This window comes from Neomonachus schauinslandi, chromosome 12 (genome assembly GCF_002201575.2).
Source record: "Neomonachus schauinslandi chromosome 12, ASM220157v2, whole genome shotgun sequence".
NCBI classification, from domain to species: domain Eukaryota; kingdom Metazoa; phylum Chordata; class Mammalia; order Carnivora; family Phocidae; genus Neomonachus; species Neomonachus schauinslandi.
Genome location: NC_058414.1, coordinates 97,605,926 through 97,630,625, shown reverse-complemented (window position 1 = coordinate 97,630,625; position 24,700 = coordinate 97,605,926). Strand labels below are relative to the sequence as shown.

Sequence of the window (24,700 nt, the reverse complement as noted above, 5' to 3'; positions counted from 1 at the left end):
TCTAGACTACCCCAGTGATCTGGTTATGGCTGATTGTCCTGAGAAGAGAATCCTGACCCAAGCAGGGTCAAGTTGATTGTCTCCCCCTGAAATATGGAGATGGGTTCTGGAAACAATATCTAGTCTCTACTGAGTGTGTTGGTTTCTGAGTCCTAATCCTGGGTCTGGTTATAGCTCTAGTCCTTTGTAATGACACTGGAGTCCTTATAAATATTCCTCTTTTCCTTTAGGTAGTTTGAGTGGTTCTCTTAGACTAAGGAGGCTCTAAATACATCTAGTGACTCTCCTGTTTTTCTTTCTCCTTTCAATAAAGAAAGTCTGAGACTCTACAAAGTAGTTCTATAGTTTATAAAATAATTTCATGTTTTGATTCAGAAATAGCTCTGAGTAACTCATTATTTTCCACATTACTATTATGGTACATTTATGGCTGGATGTGAGTTTAAATTTGACTACTTCAATGTCTCATTTTATAAATAAGAAAACAGAGGCCCAGGAAGGCAAACTGATTTGTCCATAGTCTCACAGTTATTTAGGAAGCAGAGAAATATGATTTGAGGCTTCTTACTCCTGATATATATACTTTTGAGTAATGCTGTTTTCTCCTGTAATTCTGCTGTGAAGGGGAAGAAACACAAAAAAGGACTGTAAGATAATGACAAACAAATGCTACAGTGTTCAAATATATTGAGTTCTCTATCACGAGGTTCCATGTGAAATACCACTATGAGTCTTATTTTTCTTTAAAAGGCTGCCTTATCTTCAAGAGAGAGGTGGACAGTGAAGAACATACTGGCAAGATTTTGCCACATATCTAATAAATCTTCGCTGTTGGTTTTAGATGAATGATTCTTCAATGGAACACTTGCAACTCTATAAGTCTGGTTCTCAACAGTCTATGTTAGAACATAGAATTTAGGGAACTTTTAGGGTTACACAAAGTCCAAACTGTATCAAGTTAAAAAACGAGGCTGAGAAATTTAAAATACATGAAAATGTAGGCATAAGAGCCAGGCAGAACACGGACCAGGGATTCTCTTGTCTTCCTCAACTGCCTGTGGTATCCAGCTAAGGAACTTCACATGCAGGAAGGCTCACCGACTTCATGTTGACAAAAACATAGGTATGAAACTTCTCTTGATGTAAGCAGGTGAAATTGTCAGTAGTCCTATGAGCTCCAGACCTGAGTCTGGTCCCAATATCACATCTGAATTGAGAAGATTCTATGAATGTTGTGATCACAGTGCTCTTTCTCAAATGTTGACCCTTCCCACTCTAAGTATTAAATACAAACTGAGGGGGATTTAATGAAGGGCTAGTCATGATCCAGATATTCCGGATGTTCAGGTGACCCCGAAGAAGTAGGTAAGCCAGCTTTCAGCCCCTCTCACCTCTTCTTTTTACTACTTTCTTTGTAATTCCTCTGTTCAAATTCCTTTGGTGCCTTATGTTGCCAGTGCCTACTCTAATTACCAAAAAAAGTACCAATTAAACCACTTTGCACTAAAGTGTCACTGGATTTTAGAAGACAGCGCCTAGAAAAGGTAATGATTAACACAACAGCTTGAATTTCTGTGGGTATAATTTTAGACTCTATGTTGCCTGGATGGAAAAAGTGTATTTCTACCACTCGGGCTGAGATAGCCCATATGGTGCCTTTGTGTGAATGAGATAAAGGTGCCCTTTTCTTCATGAATGCAGACGTGAGCCAGGGCCTGTGGCTTCTGAGTGGAGCACAGACTGACTTTAGCTTTGACTCATTAGTCTGGCTGCCCTTGTGCAGGGGACAACACGCACAACTGTATGACCAGCCCAACATCTACACACACACACAGGTTGTGCTGTGATGGGGTTTCTTTTATATTTTTGCCTCATTCTTAACCCCATTTGCCTCTTATTCTTGCTTTCTTTCCCTCTCTATATTCCTTTAGAGGAGTAAAACAAGAAGACTTTCATAGAAAATAAATTAAGAATAAATTGGTCATTATTTCAAACCTAACCTAATTAAGGACAAAAGATCATAAGCATCCATAGTTTGGCCTCAAATTATCTCTGCTTTTTACCTATACCTAGCAGTAACTCCATATATATACATATATATGTATATATGTATATTTATATATATTTATAATATAATATATAAATTATATACTTATATTTTATATATTATACATATTTTATTTACACACGTAACTTGGTGAGTTATTTTATATATATGCAAAAGTTTACTTATATCCAAAATTATATGTATATATAATTATATATACTATATATTTTATATAGTTACATTATAAGTATATGTTTTAATATATAATTATATATCATATATTATGTTTTATGTTACAATATAATATATAGAATATAATTATATATAATTTTCTGTATATATGATTTTACATATACATATAATTGCTCACCAGTTATTTTATTCCTAAATCACAGCAATATTTATTTTCTATGTTGCTTTAAAAAATAGAGCAGCATATAAAAATAATTCCGTATATAAGGGTATACATTTAAATTAATACCATTTAATGAACATCCTTAATTAGGTAAGCTAATCCACCTGAGTATGGAACTCTGCGTCTGAGCTGGAACTGACAGTCGGGGATATGACGTTAAATCAAACCACAGCAATGGGATTTACGGAGACCGCTTTGGACAATGTGCAACCGTTCGTGTTAAACAGGAACCTGCAGGCAGAAGGCCGTGGGCAGCACGCGATTCGAAGACACTGCTGTGTGCTCGCAGGTCCACGAGAAACCCAGAGAGGGTCCCTGGGATTCTCAGAGAAGGTGACCCCAGTCAGGGTCTCCCCGGGCTGCGCCCCTCACTAACTCCACTGCCCTCCTGGCCAGCCTTGTTCCCCATGCTTGGAAGCTGCCGAGCTGCCTCGCAGGGGTTTGTGAGGCTGCCCCACGGAGGCTCCCCCAGCACAGCAGCTTGCGTGAGCATAAAGATGCACGCACGCCTGCTGCAGTGTCTTCAAAACTGTCACTTCTTTCCCAGGAGCATCTGCCAGACCAGAGAAGAGGCAAGAAGCCCTGAATTTTTCACAGAACTAGTAGTGGTGCTGCCAATCTACTCTTCCAGGAAATTCTTATTTACAGCTTTAAATACGACATTTTATTCCTGTTTCTCATTTACAAAAATTTATATTTCTCTACCATTTTTTCACATGCAAACCATGTCATGGGCTTGACCATATGGTAATGGAATAGCCTTTTATTATACCTCATGAATAAAGAACTTCAATCTTTCCATTTTCAGATTCAAAACAGAATTTCAAATTCAAACAGAATTTGAAAATATCACTTAAATTTACCCTCGACATCTTTCGGAGTAAGGAGAGCTGCTCACCTACCACCATCCTTTACAGGGGAGTAGTTCAATGAAGATTTGTCCGTCTCAAAAAAGAGAGGTTGACTGTAGCTGTTTTTTTTTTTCTGTTGTGATAACAATCACAGATGTTGACTGTTTACAGACATCTCTAAATTGGCCAATATATGTAGACAGAATATTCGTTAAAAATATACATGGATCAGGGGCGCCGGGTGGCTCAGTCGTTAAGCATCTGCCTTCGGCTCAGGTCATGATCCCAGGGTCCTGGGATCGAGCCCCATGTTGGGCTCCCTGCTCACCGGGGAGTCTGCTTCTCCCTCTCCACTCCCCCTGTTTGTGTTCCCTCTCTTGCTGTCTCTCTCTCTGTCAAATAAATAAATAAAAAATCTTAAAAAAATACATGATCATATTTGATAATGGAGGTCATGGATTGTAAGATACACTATTATTTTATGCACCACTTATTAAGAAAAAATAAAACATCTTAAAAAATGCTTTTAATTTCATTTAATTCTATGACTGATGCATCCTTGTCAAGGAAAAGAAGTGCAAGGAACTGGGTAAGGCGCCCTCGAACTTCTTCACCCTCAGAGTCCAACTCTCCTGAAACACTTTGCAACCTATACACAAACTTCGCTCTGTTTGATGTCATTTATATGGAAAGGGGAAAAAACCAGATCAGAATGGTATTGTTCCACCTTGGAAGCTTGGGGAAAAAAGAGTTGTAGAAGCACAAGCTGACGACCATCAAAAAACGATCCAAGGAGAGGGAGGTTTAGTCAACAGACCCAAATAGTAAAACGCAACAAACAGGCTTAGCTTGATGTCATCAATTCATGTGATTTATGTAATTCCTTCTGTACTAATTCCAAGCTCCCAAATTATCTGATTATGTAGGACTGCCAATAGGGAGAAGAAGCAATCACTTTTGAGCATCAGGATAATTATTTCTCATTATAAATTAATTGACTTTTTAGTTTTATACACCATTCTATTGAGTTTTAGTTAATGGGTCGCCCTCCTAGCACTTCACCACCTTACCTTCAACAATGAAGGTCTCCAGACAATAATAATGTCACCAGGGTAATGAATATCACCTTATGAGACTTCCTGGGGATGTGTCTGATTTCCCAGGAACACACTAATGCATTTTGCTGCCTGCATACCAATTTCTTTTTTTTTTTAAAACAGGATATTAGCACTAGTAATTAAGTAGGCTATGAGGATTGGAGCAGCAGTTAAATGGATGTGAAAATTGTCTTGCATGAAGATAAGATGACTATTAGTCGCTTCTGCTGTAGTTACTTCAGTACATGTGGCAGAGTGAGGATAGGATAAGGGTTAGCTCAGAAAGAATGGGACCAAACAGACTCACATCCTATAGGAAAAATGTGGAAAGCAGCTGACATAATTAATAAGGGAAGCTAGAAATGAGGATAATTAGCTATCTTTTTTTCTGTTTGATAACAATCACATATAAACCACTAATGTCACAGGGACCTTCTTTACTCCTGGATCCCTGGAGAGAATGATTTATTCCTTGTGATACAGCCCGGAGTGTGTGGTAAACACTTGTTTTGTATTTTTCAAAGTACTGTAGTTTCATATCTACATATTAATGTATAAAAACATCTCCATATATATCATTTAATTCAATACTTCTAAATAACATTAACAGATCTGCAATGGCCAGAGTTTGGGACCTCAACTAACCTCTAATCTCTTATAACCTCTTGCTGAGTCTATACAGCATGAAAATGGCATACTTTGTCAGATTTAGATTTGTTGAAACGAGTTTACATTTTAGTAAAGTGAACCCATACAGTATGATCCATAACCAACTTAATGTAATCTCTCAATGCCACCTGCAGTAAGAATGTACAATCTATAAGTGCTGGTGGAAACCTCTTCAGGGTGAAGAAGCAAGGTTACAAAGCTAATTTCCAGGACCACAACTCTCATTATTACAGTTGGTTGTCAATTATACGTACTCACTTGTTTGGAACTTGAAGCAATTATAAAAATTCTGTAAAAGTAACAAGTCTATTAGCTAAGAATTTCAATAAACTTCTAAGTTTTTAACAAGCTACAGTTACTATTAACAATTATTTTTATCTTCCTTTTTCTCCAAAAATCCTCACAAGGAGAAAAAATACATATTTTCATAACTATTTATCTAAATGGCAGTGCTTTATTATTATATTTTCTGTAATCAGTGAGAAACATTTATTCATTGAGCTCCCACTATGTATAGTCTCTTCTTTGTATATAATGTATACTTTTTATAGCACTCATGTCACTGGAAACACTTCTATCATTGTTGGTTTATTCCAGATAATTAAACTGAGCACCTATTGTTGAGTTGTTAAAAGTTGGAGCCAATGATTATTTCCCAGATTTAGATGGGAGAAGGGAAGTTCCCCTGATGATATGTCACCATCTTTTTGTTAGGGGAGTCCTACATGTTTACTCTGAGCTACTGGAATCTGTTGTTATGGGTTTTTTTTCTGGTTGACCAGAGGCTCCATGTTGTCCTTACATCCAAGAGGGAAAACAACACTACAAACTCATTTTGCCATGTTACCAACTTATTTCAGTGATTCTGTCATTGCCCAAAGCAATGTGGAATGTTCTCACTGGAACTACCTCCACAGCATGGGTCACAGTGTGTATCAATGATCATGAATTTTTTTCCTATGAAGATAGATTTTGATTTTGACAATTGCCAAAAGTTATTCAGGTCTTAACTTGATGAACAATATTTTTACTTCTGTCATTTGAACTAGAGTGAAGGCTTACTAAAGATAAGCACTGTGTCTTATACTTTTACACAGTGTCTCATTACTCTAGCATGGCACCAGGAATAAAGTGGGGGCTATAATGAAGTGACAAAGGAGGTGGCCTCCAAAGTGACACAAACCTGGTTTCACTCTACCACTTATCTTGAATTTAGGCCAGTTATTTACCTAGCCTTAGCTGTCTCACACATCAAAGGGGATACAACCTACTTCATGAGAGGTTTGTGCACATAAAGCACAATGCCCAGCACACAGCAGTGTTTGCTAAGTATTAGAACTTTATTATTGTTGCTGTTTATAGGCTTAAAATGTGGGCAATGAATGACTAAGATATTGGATAAACAAATAATGTAAGTAACATAGGCAAAATCATTTTGTAAGCTGATTGAAAAAGAGACAGCAATATAAAGTGTTTTTAGGAAGTGTTCAAAATTTATCATTGGGGCTCATTCTATGAATATGCCCAATCCAATTAAATATATGTCAGCATTTAAGTTGGGACTGTCAAAAATGTAAGCATTAATTCTCTCATCTGTAAAATGGGGTGTGACTAGGTGATGAAGATTCTCTTTAGCTCAAACTTTTGTGAGAGTCTACAAATCATTACCTGATACACAGGACTGTAGGTGTGGTAAAGGGAAGGCAGCAGGAGAGAACTGGGGAGGGCAGAACTGGGTAGAGAACTAGCAGGGTTGGGAGTAGGGGGTCACTTTAGAATGTGCTGGGGCAGCTTGCATTCTTCTGGGACAAAGATACAGATTATAGTAATTGCTCATCAAATATGAAATCCGAGTGATGGTTGGAAGGACAGAAGAAGGAGAATGTCTGAAGATCAGATATGCATCATAAAGAACACCTGGGCCAACATGAATCAACTGCTAGCAAAATAAGAGATTAGGATCCAGGCCTATCATTTGCTACCAAATTACAATATTTGCGTTTTAAAATAAAGTCCTCATGCATAAGCCTTCCTTGGATTTAAATAAGCTATTAGATTTTGAAATGTGTGGGCTGTGCTAGTTACAATTCTTACTCCAAGGCCATACAAGTTAATAGTTTCACAAAAAAGATGATTTTAAATTAGGTACAAAGGTTTTGTTAAGCCAGAATTTCCCAGTGTGTGTACCAGAGACTTGGAGAAGCATCATATCATATCATACTAGTTCTGTTTTTTGCCCGCAATGTATTTTAACAGCACATTAGGAAAAAACAAACACAAAATTTTATGGATATTGTTGCTTTGGATAAGAATAAGTTAAAAAAACAGAAGTTGACTGAAAGACAAAAATAAGGGGCACATGCACCCCAATGTTCATAGAAGCAATGTTCACAATAGCCAAACTGTGGAAGGAACCGAGATACCCTTCAATGATGAATGGATAAGGAAGATGTGGTCCATATATACAATGGAATATTACTCAACCATCAGAAATGATGAATACCCACCGTTTGCATCGACATGGATGGAACTGGAGGGGATTATGTTAAGTGAAGTCAGTCAAACAGAGAAAGACAATTATCATATGGTTTCACTCATATGCAGAACATAAACAATAGCATGGAGGACCATAGGGGAAGGGAGGGAAATCCAAAGGGAGAGAAATCAGAGAGGGAGGAGGATAGGGGGAGGAGGTAACAGGGTGATGGACATTGAGGAGGGCACGGGCTGTGATGAGCACTGGGTGTTATACTTAACTAATGAATCACTGAACACTGCATCAAGGACTAATTATGTACTCTACAGTGGCTAAATGAACATAATAAAAAAAAAGAAAGACAAAAATACTTCTTAAATAAATAAATTAGTTGTCTGTGGGCTTTGCAAAACTTGTGAAGATGATAAACAAATCACTAAAGTTTGGGAAATTCCGACTTAAGATAATAAATGATTTATCTAGCAGAAATTGCTATAGATTAATATATATATATATTTTAAAGATTTTATTTATTTGACAGAGAGAGAGGGAGTGCACACAAGCAGGCAGAGTGAGAGGGAGAAGCAGGCTCCCCGCTGAGCAGAGAGCCCGACGTGGGGCTCGATCCCAGGACTCTGGGATCATGACTTGAGCCGAAGGCAGAGGCTTAACCAACTGAGCCACCCAGGTGCCCCAGATTAACATATATATTAACCTTAACAAATTTATAACTTTTTCTCATTTTAATAATTCAATGTCTCAGATAGAAATAACTTGGCTACTCATATAATGCTATGCTAGATTATTTGAAATAATTTTACACATATTTATAATACTATAAGCTCCCCACAAGCAGATGTTATGTTTAATGTCTTTTCTGTTGTATCCCCAGTGCCTAGCACATAATATGCACTAATAAATTCTAGTTAAGTGAGTAAACAATTACATAAACTTAAGTAAACACATTAAAATTCTAAATATTGTACCCAGGGGAAAACATAGAATAATAAACATAGATATTTGATATGAGTGGAAAATGACTCACATTCTGTCTGATGTCTGAAAGAAGTCTATAACAGCTACCATTAAAATTGCTGCTAATCAAATCATAGTTATTCAAATTGAAATTAAAAAAAGCCTAATGACCAGAATTAGAAAGGGATTATGAACCACATCAATTAAGGATCTATTGAAGGAACTGGGAAGTCCAAGTGCCTACTTAAAGATTATGTTAAAAGAGATGGATTTGTAAGGTATTTCAGAACTTATTTTTTTCTGCATGTTTATTAAAGACATTCAATATTCCTAAATAATTGCAGTGAGAAACTAAGAATCTAGAGTTGAATTTGATGTTAAGGTAACATGCTTTATGAAAGGCAAATGGTGGAAGATTTGTATTTTTGTCGAAAATGATACTTCCATGATATAAATAAATGTGTTTTTTGTAATTTTGTTAAAGGAAACGGGATTTGCATACTTACATAATTTGCATGATTTTTATGTTTTAGGAATCATTTGCACACTGAATATTTTCTCACTACGACACTAGAAATTAACATCCCCTTTAAAGCAAGATTATCATCGAGGAACATCTTTAATAGACTTGCAGGCCTATTAAAATGTCATGGGACAGGAGCACTGAAAAAGAAAGCCTTAACACATTGACTACTTTTGGACATAGTTTTCCTCTTTCCTTCATCCCACTACTATGAAAGGGAGAGCAATCAATACGAATAGGACCATGTCTGTAGAACCACAGGCAAATTGAACTGGCACCAAAAATTCATTTTAATGACATTGCAAACAGAGTCAGATGCTCAGTGGGGCCATGACAGTCCATCCCAATGTTTTTATGAGGTTTCTGCCCAGGGCTTGAAATGGGGGAAAGAAAATATCACTGGTTTTAACAATAAATCTCCTCCAAATCCAACTTCTTTCTAATTTCTTAAGTCACTATAACTATTATCCCCTTTTACTTTCCACTACTAACCAAAAATATCTAAGCAAGATTGCAATGACTGACAACCCATGAATAACAACATGATGACAAAAATCTCAGTAACCACAGAAGTCCCATGTTATATAGGAGTTGGAGTATCTTACTTTCAAATACAAATGAAGATTAGGATTTCAAAGTACTAAAAATTATTATATATGGGAATCTGAATCTTTTAATAAATAGAATCTAGAGCTTTCAAAGAGAAGACAGAACTTGAGGAGAGTGGAAGTGTTGGGAATATGATGCTAACAGGTTAATTCTCTTTTCAGAGAATAAGTATGTGTTCCTTTGTGATTTTCTATGTAATAGTAATTCAATTTTTTCTCTAATCTTACCTTCCTTTAGCCTTTGTAAATGGAACGGGATAGTGAGGGGAAGGGAAAAAAGAAAGACTTATTATAAAGTCAATATTGATACAAAAGTAAGACAGAGTAGTTAATAAAAATAGTGGTTTACCAGCTCTCAACAAATAAAACTTCACATAACAGAGCCTTTAAAAATCACTTGGACAGGGCTGCCTTCGGCTCAGGTCATGATCCTGGAGTCCCGGGATCAAGTCCCACATCGGGCTCCCTGCTCAGCGGGGAGTCTGCTTCTCCCTCTAACCCTCCCTCTCTCTCATGCTCTCTCTCTCGCTCTCATTCTCTTTCTCAGATGGATGAATAAATAAAATCTTTAAAAAAAAATCACTTGGACTATGATTTTCTGTATAGACAAGCAGAACGGGGGCTATGGATAGGAATGATTTTGAGAGCATTTGAAAGAGCTTCGTTTGAAAATATCTTCCTCATATGTGGAGTCTTCTTATTACTCTTTTTGTAATGGAGATACACTGGAGGAGGTAACGTATTACATTAGTATGTTAGAGTCATATCAGATCTCTCTTCTTCTATCCAAGGGAGAACATTCCGTAAGGCTCTGAAAATAAGGCCATAAGAAAGAAAAAAGGAGCAAGACAAAATGTAAAGGAAAATGTTCAAAGCTGGCCTGGAACGGCAGTTGGTAATTGGCAAGAGTGATTCAGGAGTCTGATGAATAAACCCAGTAACACCATTGATGATTATTACGAAGACATAACTCATTATTGTGCTTTACAACAATCAGCCAACATGCTAATGTTAAAGTAACCGCCTTTTGCAAATTTGTCCCAAGTTTACTAACTTATGTTGACATAGTGCCTTTTTACAAGTACTTGGTAGGCAACCTGGGCAGTTAATTAATATGTTCTGGGGTCTGTAATTTACTCTTAAAATACATCCACAAAGACATGTATTTTTTTTGTATATGAGATAGTTGATACCCAAGGGTTGATCTAAGCAAGAACATACACACCATAGGAGGGTGGCTAGTATTTCGTGAAAAGACCAGATTTCACAGGTGGACAGTGTGTAAGGTATATTTATCTCTGCTCAAGGCCTCATGTTTTGTTAATGAGCATGAATACATTGAATTGCTAGTTACATTATGGGGGATGGGTTTTTTTTTTTAGCGGTGAAATTACTGGTGTTCACCAAAGGTGATTGGTGAAAATAATTTAGAGACTCTCCCTACTCTTGAATCAAAAGGATAAAGGATAAAGTCTAGGGAAACCTTTATTTTTTTATTTTTCATAATGGTGACTGAGGCTGGAGTCTTAAATCATTCTGCTTCATCCACTGAATTAGAGGATTCTGGTTGTTGGATCCCAATTATAAACTCAGTCCTGCTTCTGGAATGTTTTCATATTTGGTCTAAGAAAATCGTCCATACACCGGGCAGCTGGAACATGTAAAGGGATAAAGAGCTTGGACTTTCAAGCTTACAGAACAGGTTGTATAGACAACTTTTGAACCCACTGCTAATAACATCTGTCTTCTAACTCTAGGAGGGGCAGACTTGTCTCACACTTGTTACCTAGTACCGAGTTAGAAAAAGTTACTCATGCTTACCTGATTATCTCAAACTATTGCTGGCTACTTCTATCTACTCAAAGAGCCAAAGTGGCAGAGGTCTGTTCACAGCAGTGCATTTATTACTGCCAACTATATACAGACACTGCTGCATTCATTAGTGAACAAAGTAGTCATCCTGGATCACAGCCTAGACTCTAGTCAACCGGAAATCAGAAACAGGGGAAGAAAATTTAAAAATACTACTACTAATAATAATTTACATTATTTTAATTATAAGAACGAGGGTTTCTCAGAATGTTTCAGTCTATTAAAAGGGAAAAGTGATAAATTTATGCCATTAAAAGATAAGAAAGTCTCTCATTCAAACCCATATTCTTTAAGTGAATAGCTTTTGATAAATTGTCTTACAGATGCACCCATAGATAATAATGTGTTCAAACACTCATTGGCTGTTTGAAAATATTAAAACCTGTGTCAGGGTTCACATGTCTCCGACACTGGAACACTAATACCTCTCAGGGTTATTGTAAGTAATAAATGGAAAGCTTCTATCACATTACCTCTTACACAGAGTCAATAATAAGCACTAAGAATGATGACATCCTTTAAATAAAAGGGAAACATTAATTGATATTTAAAATTTACAGATTTCAATAAATTTAAAAGTCATGTTTTGAAAAACTATTTGCTTCTATGGTATTAAATTAAGGGATTAAAAATGAATAAGGGTTTCCAGGTTAGGATGGTGAATAAACACTGGCATTTAACTTTCTTCCCTCCTAAAAAATTAGAGTGTAGTGTATATTATATGCACACATACTCTGTGTGCATTTGGTTTTAATATGATGGATGATGATGATGATGATGTAGGAAGTTCTTGCCTAGTCTCACCTTTTAATGTTGATTTTCTTTGCTCAAAAATAGGAGTAAAAACAGGACATGAGATTAATAATTATGTGAAGGGAGCTCAGCCCTAACAGAGTCTTCTGTCCATAAATGCAATAAGGAGATTTTTGACAACTTCATTACTTTCTCACTCTTCACAAACGGGACACCTGTCAACGTGTGGCAGTCATTTGCAGGGCACTGATGAGCTTCAGGGCTTCTAAGTCCAGGAGATATGATTCCAATATCTGCCAGTTTAGGCAACATGGAGTGGGTGCAGTTTATTTTAACTTTCTTGGTTGCATCAATGAGACCAAGATAAGATAAAAGAAAAAAAAGAAATCAGCTGCTATATGAGATTCTCCTAACAAAATTGCCAGGAACCTTCTGATATGGAAATGGATTTCCTCAGAAGGAAGGAAAGATGACCCACAAAACTGAAAAAGGCAGGGTTTGGAGAGAGAAACCCACACATAGGGGCTTTAAGTCAGGCAGAAGAGAAGGAATTCTAGTGTAGACCAGCGAAATGATTCCTGTGCTTTCTGGTTTCTGATCACAAAGCAATGAGCTGACCTTAGTTGGATTTTCCAAGGTGTTTTTCTCCCCCTCCTGCCTGATGGAGGAGCTGATTACAGTGGACTAGATGAGAGTTTCAGACCCCAGATGTCAGAGGCACCAAAGACACCCTCTCGCCATAGACAATGGGAAGCCATTCTTGCCTTCTGAGGAGGCATTGGGGCGGGGGTCACATAACAAAGGCATTGCTTTTAGCACCAGAAGGCAGCGTGTTTAAAATACTGTCTAGGGGTGCCTGGGTGGCTCAGTCGTTGGGCGTCTGCCTTCGGCTCAGGTCGTGATCCCAGGGTCCTGGGATCGAGCTCCGCATCGGGCTTCCTGCTCCGCAAGGAGCCTGCTTCTCCCTCTCCCAGTCCCCCTGCTTGTGTTCCCTCTCTCACTGTCTCTCTCTCTGTCAAATAAATAAATAAAATCTTAAAAAAAAAATACTGTCTAGGTAGGTGTGTAGAAATATTTGGAGGTGGGCGCCTTTGCGTGTGGGGTGCCATTTTGGAAGCTCCAGAGGAGATCCTGAGGGGCTGGTTACCACTCTTCAGCCATTTCTTCTTGATTTTCCATGGCATCCTGCACTCCCTCCCGGACCCTGTCCGGTGGCGTGGGCCTCACCCGACCTCTTACAGCTTTCCTCTCCTCTTCTTGATTTAAGTTCAAAAACCATTTGAGAACTTTTGTAGTATTAACCTATCACTGTGACTGACACACAATGAAGAGATTTGAAAGAAAGCCTGGCAGGGGAAGCCATCTGTGGAATAAGAGCGTGACTCCAGAAGGGAGTTTTGGGCAAGTGGGTAATCAGTTACAGAGAAGGGCTCTCTTTTCAGGCTGTGTTTGATCAGTGAGTTGGTTCCTAGATTTTCAATTGAAGCTGTATGAACAGAATTGAATTCAAAGATTTATACTGATTGTGAGGAACTGAAATAGCTGAGCGCGTGAGGCAGGAGTTACTGAGTGATTACAAAGGTTTTTTAACAAAGACGGTTTGTGAGAGGTCAGCAGAGAGGAGAAGATGTGCCTGAAGAAGACACGGAGGAGAGCTATTCTGTGTGAGGGTTAACAACAGAGGAGGTGTGCTGGGGCAGGAGACAGACGGGGGAGAGAAAAAGCTGGTGATGAGAAAAAATAAAAATGAGCAGAGGGAATAAAATGGAAGAAGCCAGTGTTTTGAGGCTTACACTTTAGGCCGTGAATTCATCAGAGAAATAGTTCATGACGTCTGGGAACACTGAGGGATTGGAAGCGTAGCAGCACCTGGCCTGCGAATGTTAATAAGCCTAACAGAGCCGCATGTGTCCTTGTTTCTAGCTGGTTTCCTTGCAAAAAAGGGAAGAAGGCGGCACTCTAAGCACACTAAATACTACAGATGATCCCCAGTACAGTTCCATTCAATCTTGTTCCATTCTCACACCAGATTTTGTTAGAATTGGTGTAAGATGTTCCATTGACAGTGTGACTAGATGTTGGTGATAGAATTTAAATTATCCTAAAAGTCGGGCTCAAACCCTAAGGGACGACTAACCTATGTAGATAGGAAATACACAACTTATCCTATAAAGCTCTCAGAAAATTATATTAACTCGTAGCTGAATTTAGAGCTAAAATTGATAATTGCCTAATGGTTTAGATGCCGATTTCATTTAAAATGTGTTCGCTGATTAAAAACCCCAAGGCATTATTTGGACAATTAAGAAGTAAATAGTTTACCACAAAAATGCGTCCAAACCACAGATAATGAATTAGGGCTGGGTAAGGAAGTTTTGATGATAATGATAATGAAAAAATACGAATAAGAAGTGCTCATTTCAGAGATCATATTACCGACCATACTACAGAATCCAAAATGAGGAGCAGTGTTTGAATGGATGCACGTTACCATGCATGCACACACACATAGTAACTAGGAACTCTGGATCTGAATCACACAACCCTAAGAAGTCAATCTCCATAACTTACTGAGATTTACTGTGTGACTCAGGACTTAGTATCTCTGAGCTTTAGTCTCCTCATCCAAAAAAAGGGAAGTGGGTATTATTACCTACTCTGTGGGGTTGTTGGGAAGTACTGGATGATGGATGAATTAATGTGTGTAATCTACCTAAAATGATGCCTGATGTTCAGTTTGTTCTCAATAATAAATATAGCTTCACTATATAACACAAAGTCTTTATGACACCCTTTCCTAACATATTAGTAATTCATATCTGTAGCTGGTAAGCAATTTTACTTTTGCTTTTCATATTTTCAAAATTTCCTATATTGAACACTATACTAAAAACTTAGACAAATAATAAAAAAGGCTTAATATTTTACAAAATAAATGTTGCACTGTTGCTCAGAAGGTAAGAATAAATGTAGCTGGAATTATGAGTACTATACAGAGGTGTACGGAGCTAGGTGTGGTAAGAAGAGTACAACGATGGCCCAGAGATTCCTGCCACCCCGCATATACTCCCTGCATGATCCCTGCTCCTTGAATGTGGGGGATCAGTGAATATGATGGGTGTCACTTCTGTAATTAGGTCACTATGTATGGCAAAGGTAAAGAGATTTTGCAGATGTAAGCAAGGTCCCCAGTCAGTTGACTTGAGTTAATCAAGCAGGTAATTATCCTGGGTAGGCATGACCTAATCAAGTGAGCTCTTGAAAGACAGTCTGGAGACCAGAGAGATCCACCAACGGCCAGGCTGCAGGAGGGACTCACCACTGGGACCTGGGAGTAGCCTCAAGTTGCTGAGAGCAATCCACAGCCAATAGCCAGTAAGAAAATGGGGCCCTCAGTCTTAAAGCCACAAGGAACTGAATTCTGTCAACAACCCGAATGAACATGGAAGAGAATCCTAAGCCTCAGAGGCGATCACAGCCCTGCTGACCCCCTTCATTTCAGCCTGGGAGACCCTTCAGGGGACGAGCTCACCTGTGGCTGACTCCTGACTGGCGTTAACAGTGAGATAATAAATTGTAAGCTGCTAAGAAAATGAATATGCTAGAGAAGGAACTGCTTTGCTTTGCTGGGGGTAGGGTATACAAGCAGGCATGGTGGGGGAGGTTCATGATACTTTCCACCAGGACCCACGCACACCACGAACAGACTCATTTCCTTGCTGCTTGCACTTCCCTACTGAAACTTCTGAGAAGCATAATAATAAATAAAATGATATTACTGAGTGCAAGTGCTTAGAAACTTGAGTAACAAGCTCTCTATAAATATTAGATTAAAAAGACATGAACAGCTTTTACCATTATAGAGGATAATAGAATTTGATCAGCTAAATCCCAGGGCTTTATAAAGCACAAATTATGTAAACAAGCTTAATGGCTTTTTGATAAAACTACAAAACTAGTGCTAGGAAGAATACAGGAGGTGTTCCTTATTTGGACTTCAAACTTCACACGCTGCCGCACAGATGCTTACTGAAATTTTGAAAAACTAAACATGAATGCAAAGAGAGTTATAAAGAACATGAATTAGAGTACAGAATATTAAGAAAAACACTGTTTTTGATTTACGGGTAAGTAGTAAGTTTCTGAGGATAATGACTGGATATAGCTTTATTTACTATTATTATTAATCATCAGGCGGGAAGAACCAAATGAAGCTTTAAATATGAAAGTTTGAGGGTTCTAGGAAAAGATGCTGGCAAACATCTTAAAACAGAAATAGAAGCTTACATGTTAAAAAAATGTACCGATAACAGAGCTGAATATTCAAAATATATGACAGTTTCTGTTCACAACAATGGTATTTACAATAGCAAATTCTCAGAGAGAGGATGAAAGTGGAGAAGGAGGGTAACAATGAGTACATTTTTGTGCCCTAAGACTTGAAAAAGAAAACCCGGCTTTGGCTTGCGAATGATGTATTCTTCCACAGGGGATTCAGTGAATACATTCTCTGCTCAGTACCACCTCCACAGTACTTGGGATGCGCTGTCATTTAGGGCACCCCCCTAATTTCCAAGCAATGTAGCCCTGAACTGCAGATAGTCAAAAGAAGAATTGCAGCGTAGGAGACCTGCCTCATGATGAAAAAAATGAAGAGTGCCTGTTCATGTCAAACTTGGCCAAGAAATGAGTAAATTCAAGCTTATTTGAGATAAGAGGATTCTGTCTCTAGATTATTTGACTGCAGGTATACTGTGATATTTTTCTTTCTTGTTCCATGATAATAATGGAATTTTTTCTTTTTTCTTTTTTTTAGAGTGGGAGAGAGTGTAGAGATCTTCCTGTTCCAACTCCTACAGTTCATATACCAGGAAACCGGAAGCCCAGACACAGAGATTAACTGAGGCACTCAAAGCCCCAGGGGGAATCTGTGCAGTACCTGCTACGGGGCCCCTGGCCCAGGTGGGTGAAGGACACGTCCTTTCGCTAATCTGCCCTTGGCCTCCTGTGCTCCATCTCATGCAGGTACCCACGGCAGACACCCGGCAATCTTTTCCAGCTTTCATCTTACCAGCCACAGCCTGGCCACCTCCACTTTCTAAATATCCATGAACTCGATCCCCTCCTTTACCTGACTGCCACCACCTTACATCTCAGTTTTGATGCCTGGATCGCAACCGGGCTTTTTCTCCCTTGTGTCCCTGTTCTAGGTCTGGGTCTCCTCTGGAGAATCCCATTCACAACTGCCAAAGTCATGCTTTAAAAATACAGTATCACCACGAGCTTGCTTCTCCCTCAGGACCACGTTTGAACCACTCCGCATGCCATACAAAGCATTTCATGTTGGTCTATTTCTCCTTCTCCTGCTTTCCAGGCCCCCACAATACCCACCTGTTCTTCAAGACTCGGATCATGAGTGTGTTGTTTTTGTGGGAGATTTTGCTGGTCCCTGAGTCTAGGGTAGCTGCCTATTCTATGGTTTCCTAACGTTGTCTACACAGGCCCTTCATGAGGTTGGTCACTTCCAGACACACCCTGTTCCCCGCATCCTGCTTGCTGGCACTTGCCATACTTGGGTGCTTTGCCTCATTCGTTACAGACATTTGCATTGATTTGAAGTCACTCTCCATCCTCAAAAGGTTTTATCATTCTCTAGGACCCAAGCAGTCACTTCCACATCCATATGGATGACCCAGTCTTCCCCAAATGCTCTTAGACATTCTTCCTCCACTTACTCTCAATTATATCCTCCTCCTACACGCTGATACATCATTTCATCCCCAGAGACCTGATCTCTACTGAGTTCCCGAAGGCTCATTCCCAACATGCCTTTTCCCTGTTTACATCAACCCCTAAGTGATATTATCACTTCTCATATATTCATATGCTAACAATTAGCACATTTCCATCTCTAACCCACATATCCTTTTTGAGGTCTTATCCAATTGCAAAACTGGTATCTCAATTTAGATGATATATAGCACCTCACATTTAACTATGCCAAAACTGACTTCTTGAGTTTTCTCAAAATCTGTTCTTCCCTTAATTTTCCACATCTCCCAATGGCACTGTAATTCACCCAGTTATTCAATCCATATATTCGGGAGTTATTCTTGATAACTGTCTTTAGCCATCCTCACCCAATCTGTCATCCATCCTGACAATTCTAACTTCAGAACAGATCTAAAATGCATCTCTGTCTCATCACTTAAACTGTCACCACTCTAGTTCAAGGAGGAGATGATGCTTCCCTGGACTTTGACAAAAACTCCAGAACTGGTCTCGGTGTTTCCACTCTGCCACTCATGCCCCCCACCCCCATGGTAGTTTTAAACAAGACCCTTTCATTCTCCTGCTTAAACTCTCTCCTCTTATTTATTTGTTTGCTTTTTTAACATGTGTTTTATTATTAGTTGTGAAGGCATTTAGCATATCCACTTATTCTCACATAGCACAGTTCCTGATGCATAGTGGATATATAAATAAAAAAATACCTGGAAAAAAGGATCCTAGAGGTATGCTTAAACGTTATTTTCTTTTCTATAAAGACTGAAAAAATTCACAATCTTTGGGATTTTTTTTGTTGTATACTATATATTTTTAATTAAAAATTTTCCTTGCGGTAATGTAGATGAAACATGCAGTTGTGATAAATAATACAGAGAGGTCTCTTATACCCTTCATTCACTTCCCCCAATGGTGCCACCATACAAAACTATAGGACAGCATCACAATCAGGATATTGCTGCTGGTACAGTTAGGACCCTAAACACTTCCGTCATCACAAGAGTTCCTCATGTTGCCCTTCTATTACCATGCCCACCTCGCTCCCACCCCCATCCCTCCTTAACACCAGCAGCCATTAATCTGCTCTCCATTTCCATAATGTTGTCTTTTCAAGAATGTTACATAAACAAAATCAGACAGTATGTAATCTTTTGAGATTGGATTTTTTTCACTCAGCATAATTCTCTGGAGATTTATTTATTTATGCTGCACTGGATCAATGGTTCATTCTTTTTTATTGTCGAAGAGTATTCCATGGTATGGATGTACTAAGTCCGTCTAACAATTCACCTGTCGAAGGGCATCTGGGTCCTTTCCAGTTTTTGGCTATTACCAATAAGTCTGCAATGCTTATCTGCATACAGGTTTCTGTGCAACTCTTGTCTTCATTCCCCTGGAGTAAATGCCCAGCAGTGCGATTGCAGAGTCATGTAGTAGGTGCATGTTGAGTTTTTAAAGAAACTGTTGTTGGGAATTGGGGATGAAAATAAGGATGATTTGCAAGAGGTATTATGAAGAAGAAATTGAGAAGGTAAAAAAAAAACAAACAAAAAAACGGCTGAGATGACCAAAAGATATCAACAGGTTAAAATTGTGGACCGAAATGAACAATAAAATATTCTAAAAGGGATACACGTCAAGTCCTCCCTTATGATTCAATATGAAACATAGTGAGGATAAGGGATATGTTACTTATTTGATAATGTTAAACAAACAAAACTTGGAGACATCAGTTAACAGTAGTGTGGTCATGATTATTTGGAGGAACTTCTTGTCCAAAAATCAAGGGAGACTCCCTTCTTCTTGTCAGGCCCTAAATTAATTGTGTTTTCATTTCTTTTGTTTTATCTTTTAAATTAGTAATTGAATTGAAAGTTTAGGATTCCAAAGAAAAGATCTGAATCAGAAGTAATTTTCAACAGTGTCTTTAGTTTCTACCTAAATCTACATCAGATATTACCTGTCAGGGAGGTTCCTTCCCTTAAATTTTTCACTATGTCTGTACAAGTTTAAAGTTCTCCCCCATCCCACCCTACCTGTAGGAAGAAAGGAAAAAAGGCTGATCAATGCCAAGACTTTGCTTCTTCCCCAGAGAAGATGTCTTGCTCCCATTTTTAAAATATGTGATATATTCAACAGTGATAATACCCAATTACATTTGGGCCACTGAGAAGTGGGACGGATCTATTCTTTACTAGAAAAGTCATAAAGTAAGGTGTATATACACTTTCTCATGACATACAGTGATAGATATATCAAGACTTCATAGAATTGTTCATGCTGTCATTCCTTCCCCTTCTTCAACATCTATCTCTTGGAACTGCAACAGCCCAAGCCAAGCTATGTGGTACCATACTGTCCTATGATGTCAAGTTCATGTTCTTTCCAGATGAAGGAAGGGTTGATGGGTAGTAAAAGGCCAAAGAATGCCTGCTGGCCTTCAGTGTCCCTGACACACTGGTGTTCATAACTATCTTGAATGATAAAAGAAGCATATTCTACCTTCAGAAAGTGGTACTGTACTCTTCACTGTCCAGACTGCACTTAGAGTATTGGCTTAAAATATAATCATATTTTGGGGCGCCTGGGTGGCTCAGTCATTAAGCATCTGCCTTCGGTTCAGGTCATGATCCCAGGGTCCTGGGATCGAGCCCCACGTTGGGCTCCCTGCTTAGCGGGAAGCCTGCTTCTCCCTCTCCCACTCCCCCTGGTTGTGTTCCCTCTCTCGCTGTCTCTCTCTGTCAAATAAATAAAATCTTTAAAAAATATATAATCATATTTTTTATATATTAGGAGAAAAAATTCAAGATTCCTATAGATTAAATCAAGTTCTCACAGATTATATTTTAGTTCAACTAAGATTAAAATGAAGATCAACAAGAAAGTACCTGAGCGCACTGGCAAGTCCAACAATCAGTAAACTCTTAGATCAAGCTTTCTGGTAAGCAGGTTTCTTCTCTGGGACACACTTAGAGTTCTTGGCATGGAAGGATATTTTTGGGAGGACAGCTCCCATGTTACCATTTTCTCTACATGCCTTCCATACTATATTCCTGTCCTCATCATTCTCCCTTCTGTTCTAGGCCATGCATGGCTTCCTGATGTTGCTGGAAGTTCTCCACAGGGTCTGCTTATGCACAATGCTCTTCAGGGTTCTCCCTTCGAGCAGCACAATCCTATTTCCACTTTGCACCTATGTCTGGGAATGTCACTTGAAAGACATGACTGCCGATTGACCTGTGAGCTGAACCCAGGCACTCCAAGGCTTCTCATCCTTCCCCTGTCCTTGGAATGGGGTTCCACTTGCCTTTTTCTCTCCTGGAGGCTGCTCCAAGGGCACAGACTTGTGGTGGTGGTGTGGTGTTGAGGACGCCTGTATGGTGTATGTAACTGAACCCAAGTGAGGCCTCTTTATATACTGTTAAGATGATGCTGCCAGCAAGACAAGCCTCATATATAAGTTCCCTGTGCTTATTAAAACTGCCACCTACCAACCTGGAGGGGCCTGTCTCTTTCTTGGGTCTCTCCCTGCCCTCTGAGTACAGGGGCTGGTTTCAGGTCACACCCATGAAGTTCCCTGGAGGGTTGTGAACCAATAAACTGCTGAATCAAAGTCTTCAGCATAGAGACAATTAGTATGTGTGGAAAACAAAAGCAAAAACAAAAAACTCCATAAATGATTCCAAAGCATTGCCTGATTTAAGAACCACTAGCCCCCCAACCGATTTGTGTTTGAATCTTACCTAAATAATATAAGGAAGGTATTTAGCTGTCTAATCCTTTAAAAAAATAATACGTTACTCCCGGGTAACATTTACTGAAAGTTTACCATGTGTCAGACAATATGGGAAGAACCATATGTATATTATTTTATTTCATTTACATAAGAAAGCTATGCTGTAGATATTCTTATTAATCCATTCATAGATAAACATACTGAGGCTTATTGGGTTTAATAAAGTTAATCTAAGGTGCCCATGATTATATGCCTGGTGACTGATGGAGCTAGGATGCAAACCCAGGTAGTCTAAGAATTTATCACGGTACCTGACACAAAGTAGACAGATCATGCAGTAATCATCCTAAGTAGCGTCATTACTGTTCTAATCAAATACTTCAGGAGTTTCCATCAAATGCTGATCCTCTCCTGGAGCCAGTGAATAGTACATGCCTCACACTCTTCTACTTTGGAGGATAAGACATTACTAAGTGTCTGATGGAAAATCTGCTCTTAGAGATCTGTATATTTTACACATTGTGGGAGTTTATAAGAACCCACAATTTCATTTCATAACCCCGAAATTTAATATGGAAGTGAAGAAAAACCAGGTTCTCTTCTGATGTAGAAAATTCCAGATACATATCATGAAAACTGTGGGTACTGCCAGAATGGAATTTCCATCCACAGAAAGCCTCCTTCTGGGTATGTGCACCCCGATGTTTATAGCAGCAATGTCCACAATAGCCAAACTGTGGAAAGAGCCAAGATGTCCATCGACAGATGAATGGATAAAGAAGATGTGGTATATATACACAATGGAATATTATGCAGCCATCAAAAGGAATGAGATCTTGCCATTGGAATGACGTGGATGGAACTGGAGGGTGTTATGCTGAGCAAAATAAGTCAATCAGAGAAAGACATGTATCATATGACCTCACTGATATGAGTTCTTAATCTCAGGAAACAAACTGAGGGTTGCTGGAGTGGGGGGGCGTTGGGAGGGATGGGGTGGCTGGGTGATAGACATTGAGGAGGATATGTGCTATGGTGAGCACTGTGAATTGTGCAAGACTGTTGAATCACAGATCTGTGCCTCTGAAACAAATAATGCAATATATGTTAAGAAAAAAAAAAAGAAGAAGATAGCAGGAGGGGAAGAATGAAAGGGGGGAAATCGGAGCGGGAGACGAACCATGAGAGACGATGGACTCTGAGAAACAAACTGAGGGTTCTAGAGGGGAGGGGGGTGGGAGGATGGGTTAGCCTGGTGATGGGTATTAAAGAGGGCACGTACTGCATGGAGCACTGGGTGTTATGCACAAACAATGAATCATGGAACACTACATCAAAAACTAATGATGTAATGTATGGTGATTAACATAACAATAAAAAATTAAAAAAAAAAAAGAAAGAAAGCCTCCTTCTGTTAACTACAGGGCCTGGGGAAGATCCGGAGGGGTCCAGAAGCTTCCCCTGACATGGGCAGCATGGACAGTCGAGCAGTGATACTAAGTTCTTCAGTCTAGGTTACTGGTGGAGGCTGCTCTGTGGGCCACAGCTCTTTCTGTGGACTTCCCCTCAATTTCACTTTCTGGGTTTTTCCCCTACATATTCATATTTTAAAATGTTCAAGTCAGAAGGTAGACTTTAAAAAGAACAGGTTAGAAGATTTTATTGCTTCAGAAATACATTTCACCATTTTCCTGAACAAATCCAACAATATTTAGCTTATTACATGTTGTGACAAGAACATGGCGCAGAAGAAACTTGAGTGGTACTGTTCATGTTCAACATAGAGAAAAGAAATGTCCATGAAACATAAATATGGCATAGTTACCTGTCATGTTGCAGTAGACTTTCAGAGGCCCCAGAGGTCCACTGCCGTCAGGATCTATCCAGTAGTAATTTGACGTCTGGCCCAGGTGTTTGTATGCTTCACAGGAAGGCTCATAGATCGCTAGAACAGAACAGCCTACATGAGCACAGTGCAGAGCAAATGGCTCCCCAGATGGGTGCCCCAGCCACATCCACTACTGGCCAGCGCTGCTGAGCAGTATATCCTCCTGTTAGAGTGAGTGTTCTTTTTCTCTACATTGAAATTCATGATTTGGTTCTTACTCTTTAAGTATTTCTGACCTAACAAAGAGAACAAATTCCTGCTATGGCTTTATAGTTGGGGAAAGGTCTAAAACTATCAATACATTGTAAAATAAATGTAATGTTTGTTGCAATAGGGCTTAGATCATTGAAGTAATATTTAATCTGTAGTTATTTATAGATACCATCTCCTTATTGTAAGGGACTTTATTTTGAAAGGACATAAGTATTGGCTGTTTTGTTGGGCTATCAACTAAGAGAAAAATCTCTCTCTCTCTCTCTCACACACACACACACACACAAGCATCCCCCCCCCCCTTTTTTTTGCATAGATATTATACATTTCCCTCAAACAGCAAGAGATTTCTAATCTTCCTTTATTTAGGAAAAAGGAAAGAATGTCCCTGCTTCATTTTGTTACAGGTATTTTAATTACATCCCATCTAGTTTGTGTAGAAGGCTGCCATCAATGTAATTAAATTATAGGTTCTTTTCTATTCTTTTTCTATTTGTTCCCATGCTCCTGACACATTCTCTTTTCTCACAGAGACTGCATCTGGTTTCCGAAGTACAAAATGGACATTTGCATATCTCCTCTGTTGTTACAACTTCTAGAATACTACTGGGAAGACTTTTAAAAACAGCTCCAGAGTGATATTTATGATAACTTTGAAAGATCCACTTTACAAAACCGAGAACTATTTCTGGTAAAGAGCTATCATCGTATGCACACATAATCTAGTCTTTTGGTAAACAGCATTGGAATTCACACTGCAATCTGTGGTTCATTAATGGCAGGTCAGATT

At 38.9% G+C, this 24,700-nt stretch overlaps 1 protein-coding gene across 1 annotated transcript in view; it reads right to left on the bottom strand.

The window, feature by feature from the left end:
• The window catches only part of CNTNAP2 (contactin associated protein 2), a 1,342,199-nt gene that overhangs the window by 638,713 nt on the left and 678,786 nt on the right, over positions 1 to 24,700 (bottom strand). Inside the window, exon 12 of the mRNA XM_044920022.1 lies at positions 23,635 to 23,754. Coding sequence (XP_044775957.1) covers positions 23,635 to 23,754 — 120 coding nt within the window. The remainder of the gene's footprint in view (positions 1 to 23,634; positions 23,755 to 24,700) is intronic.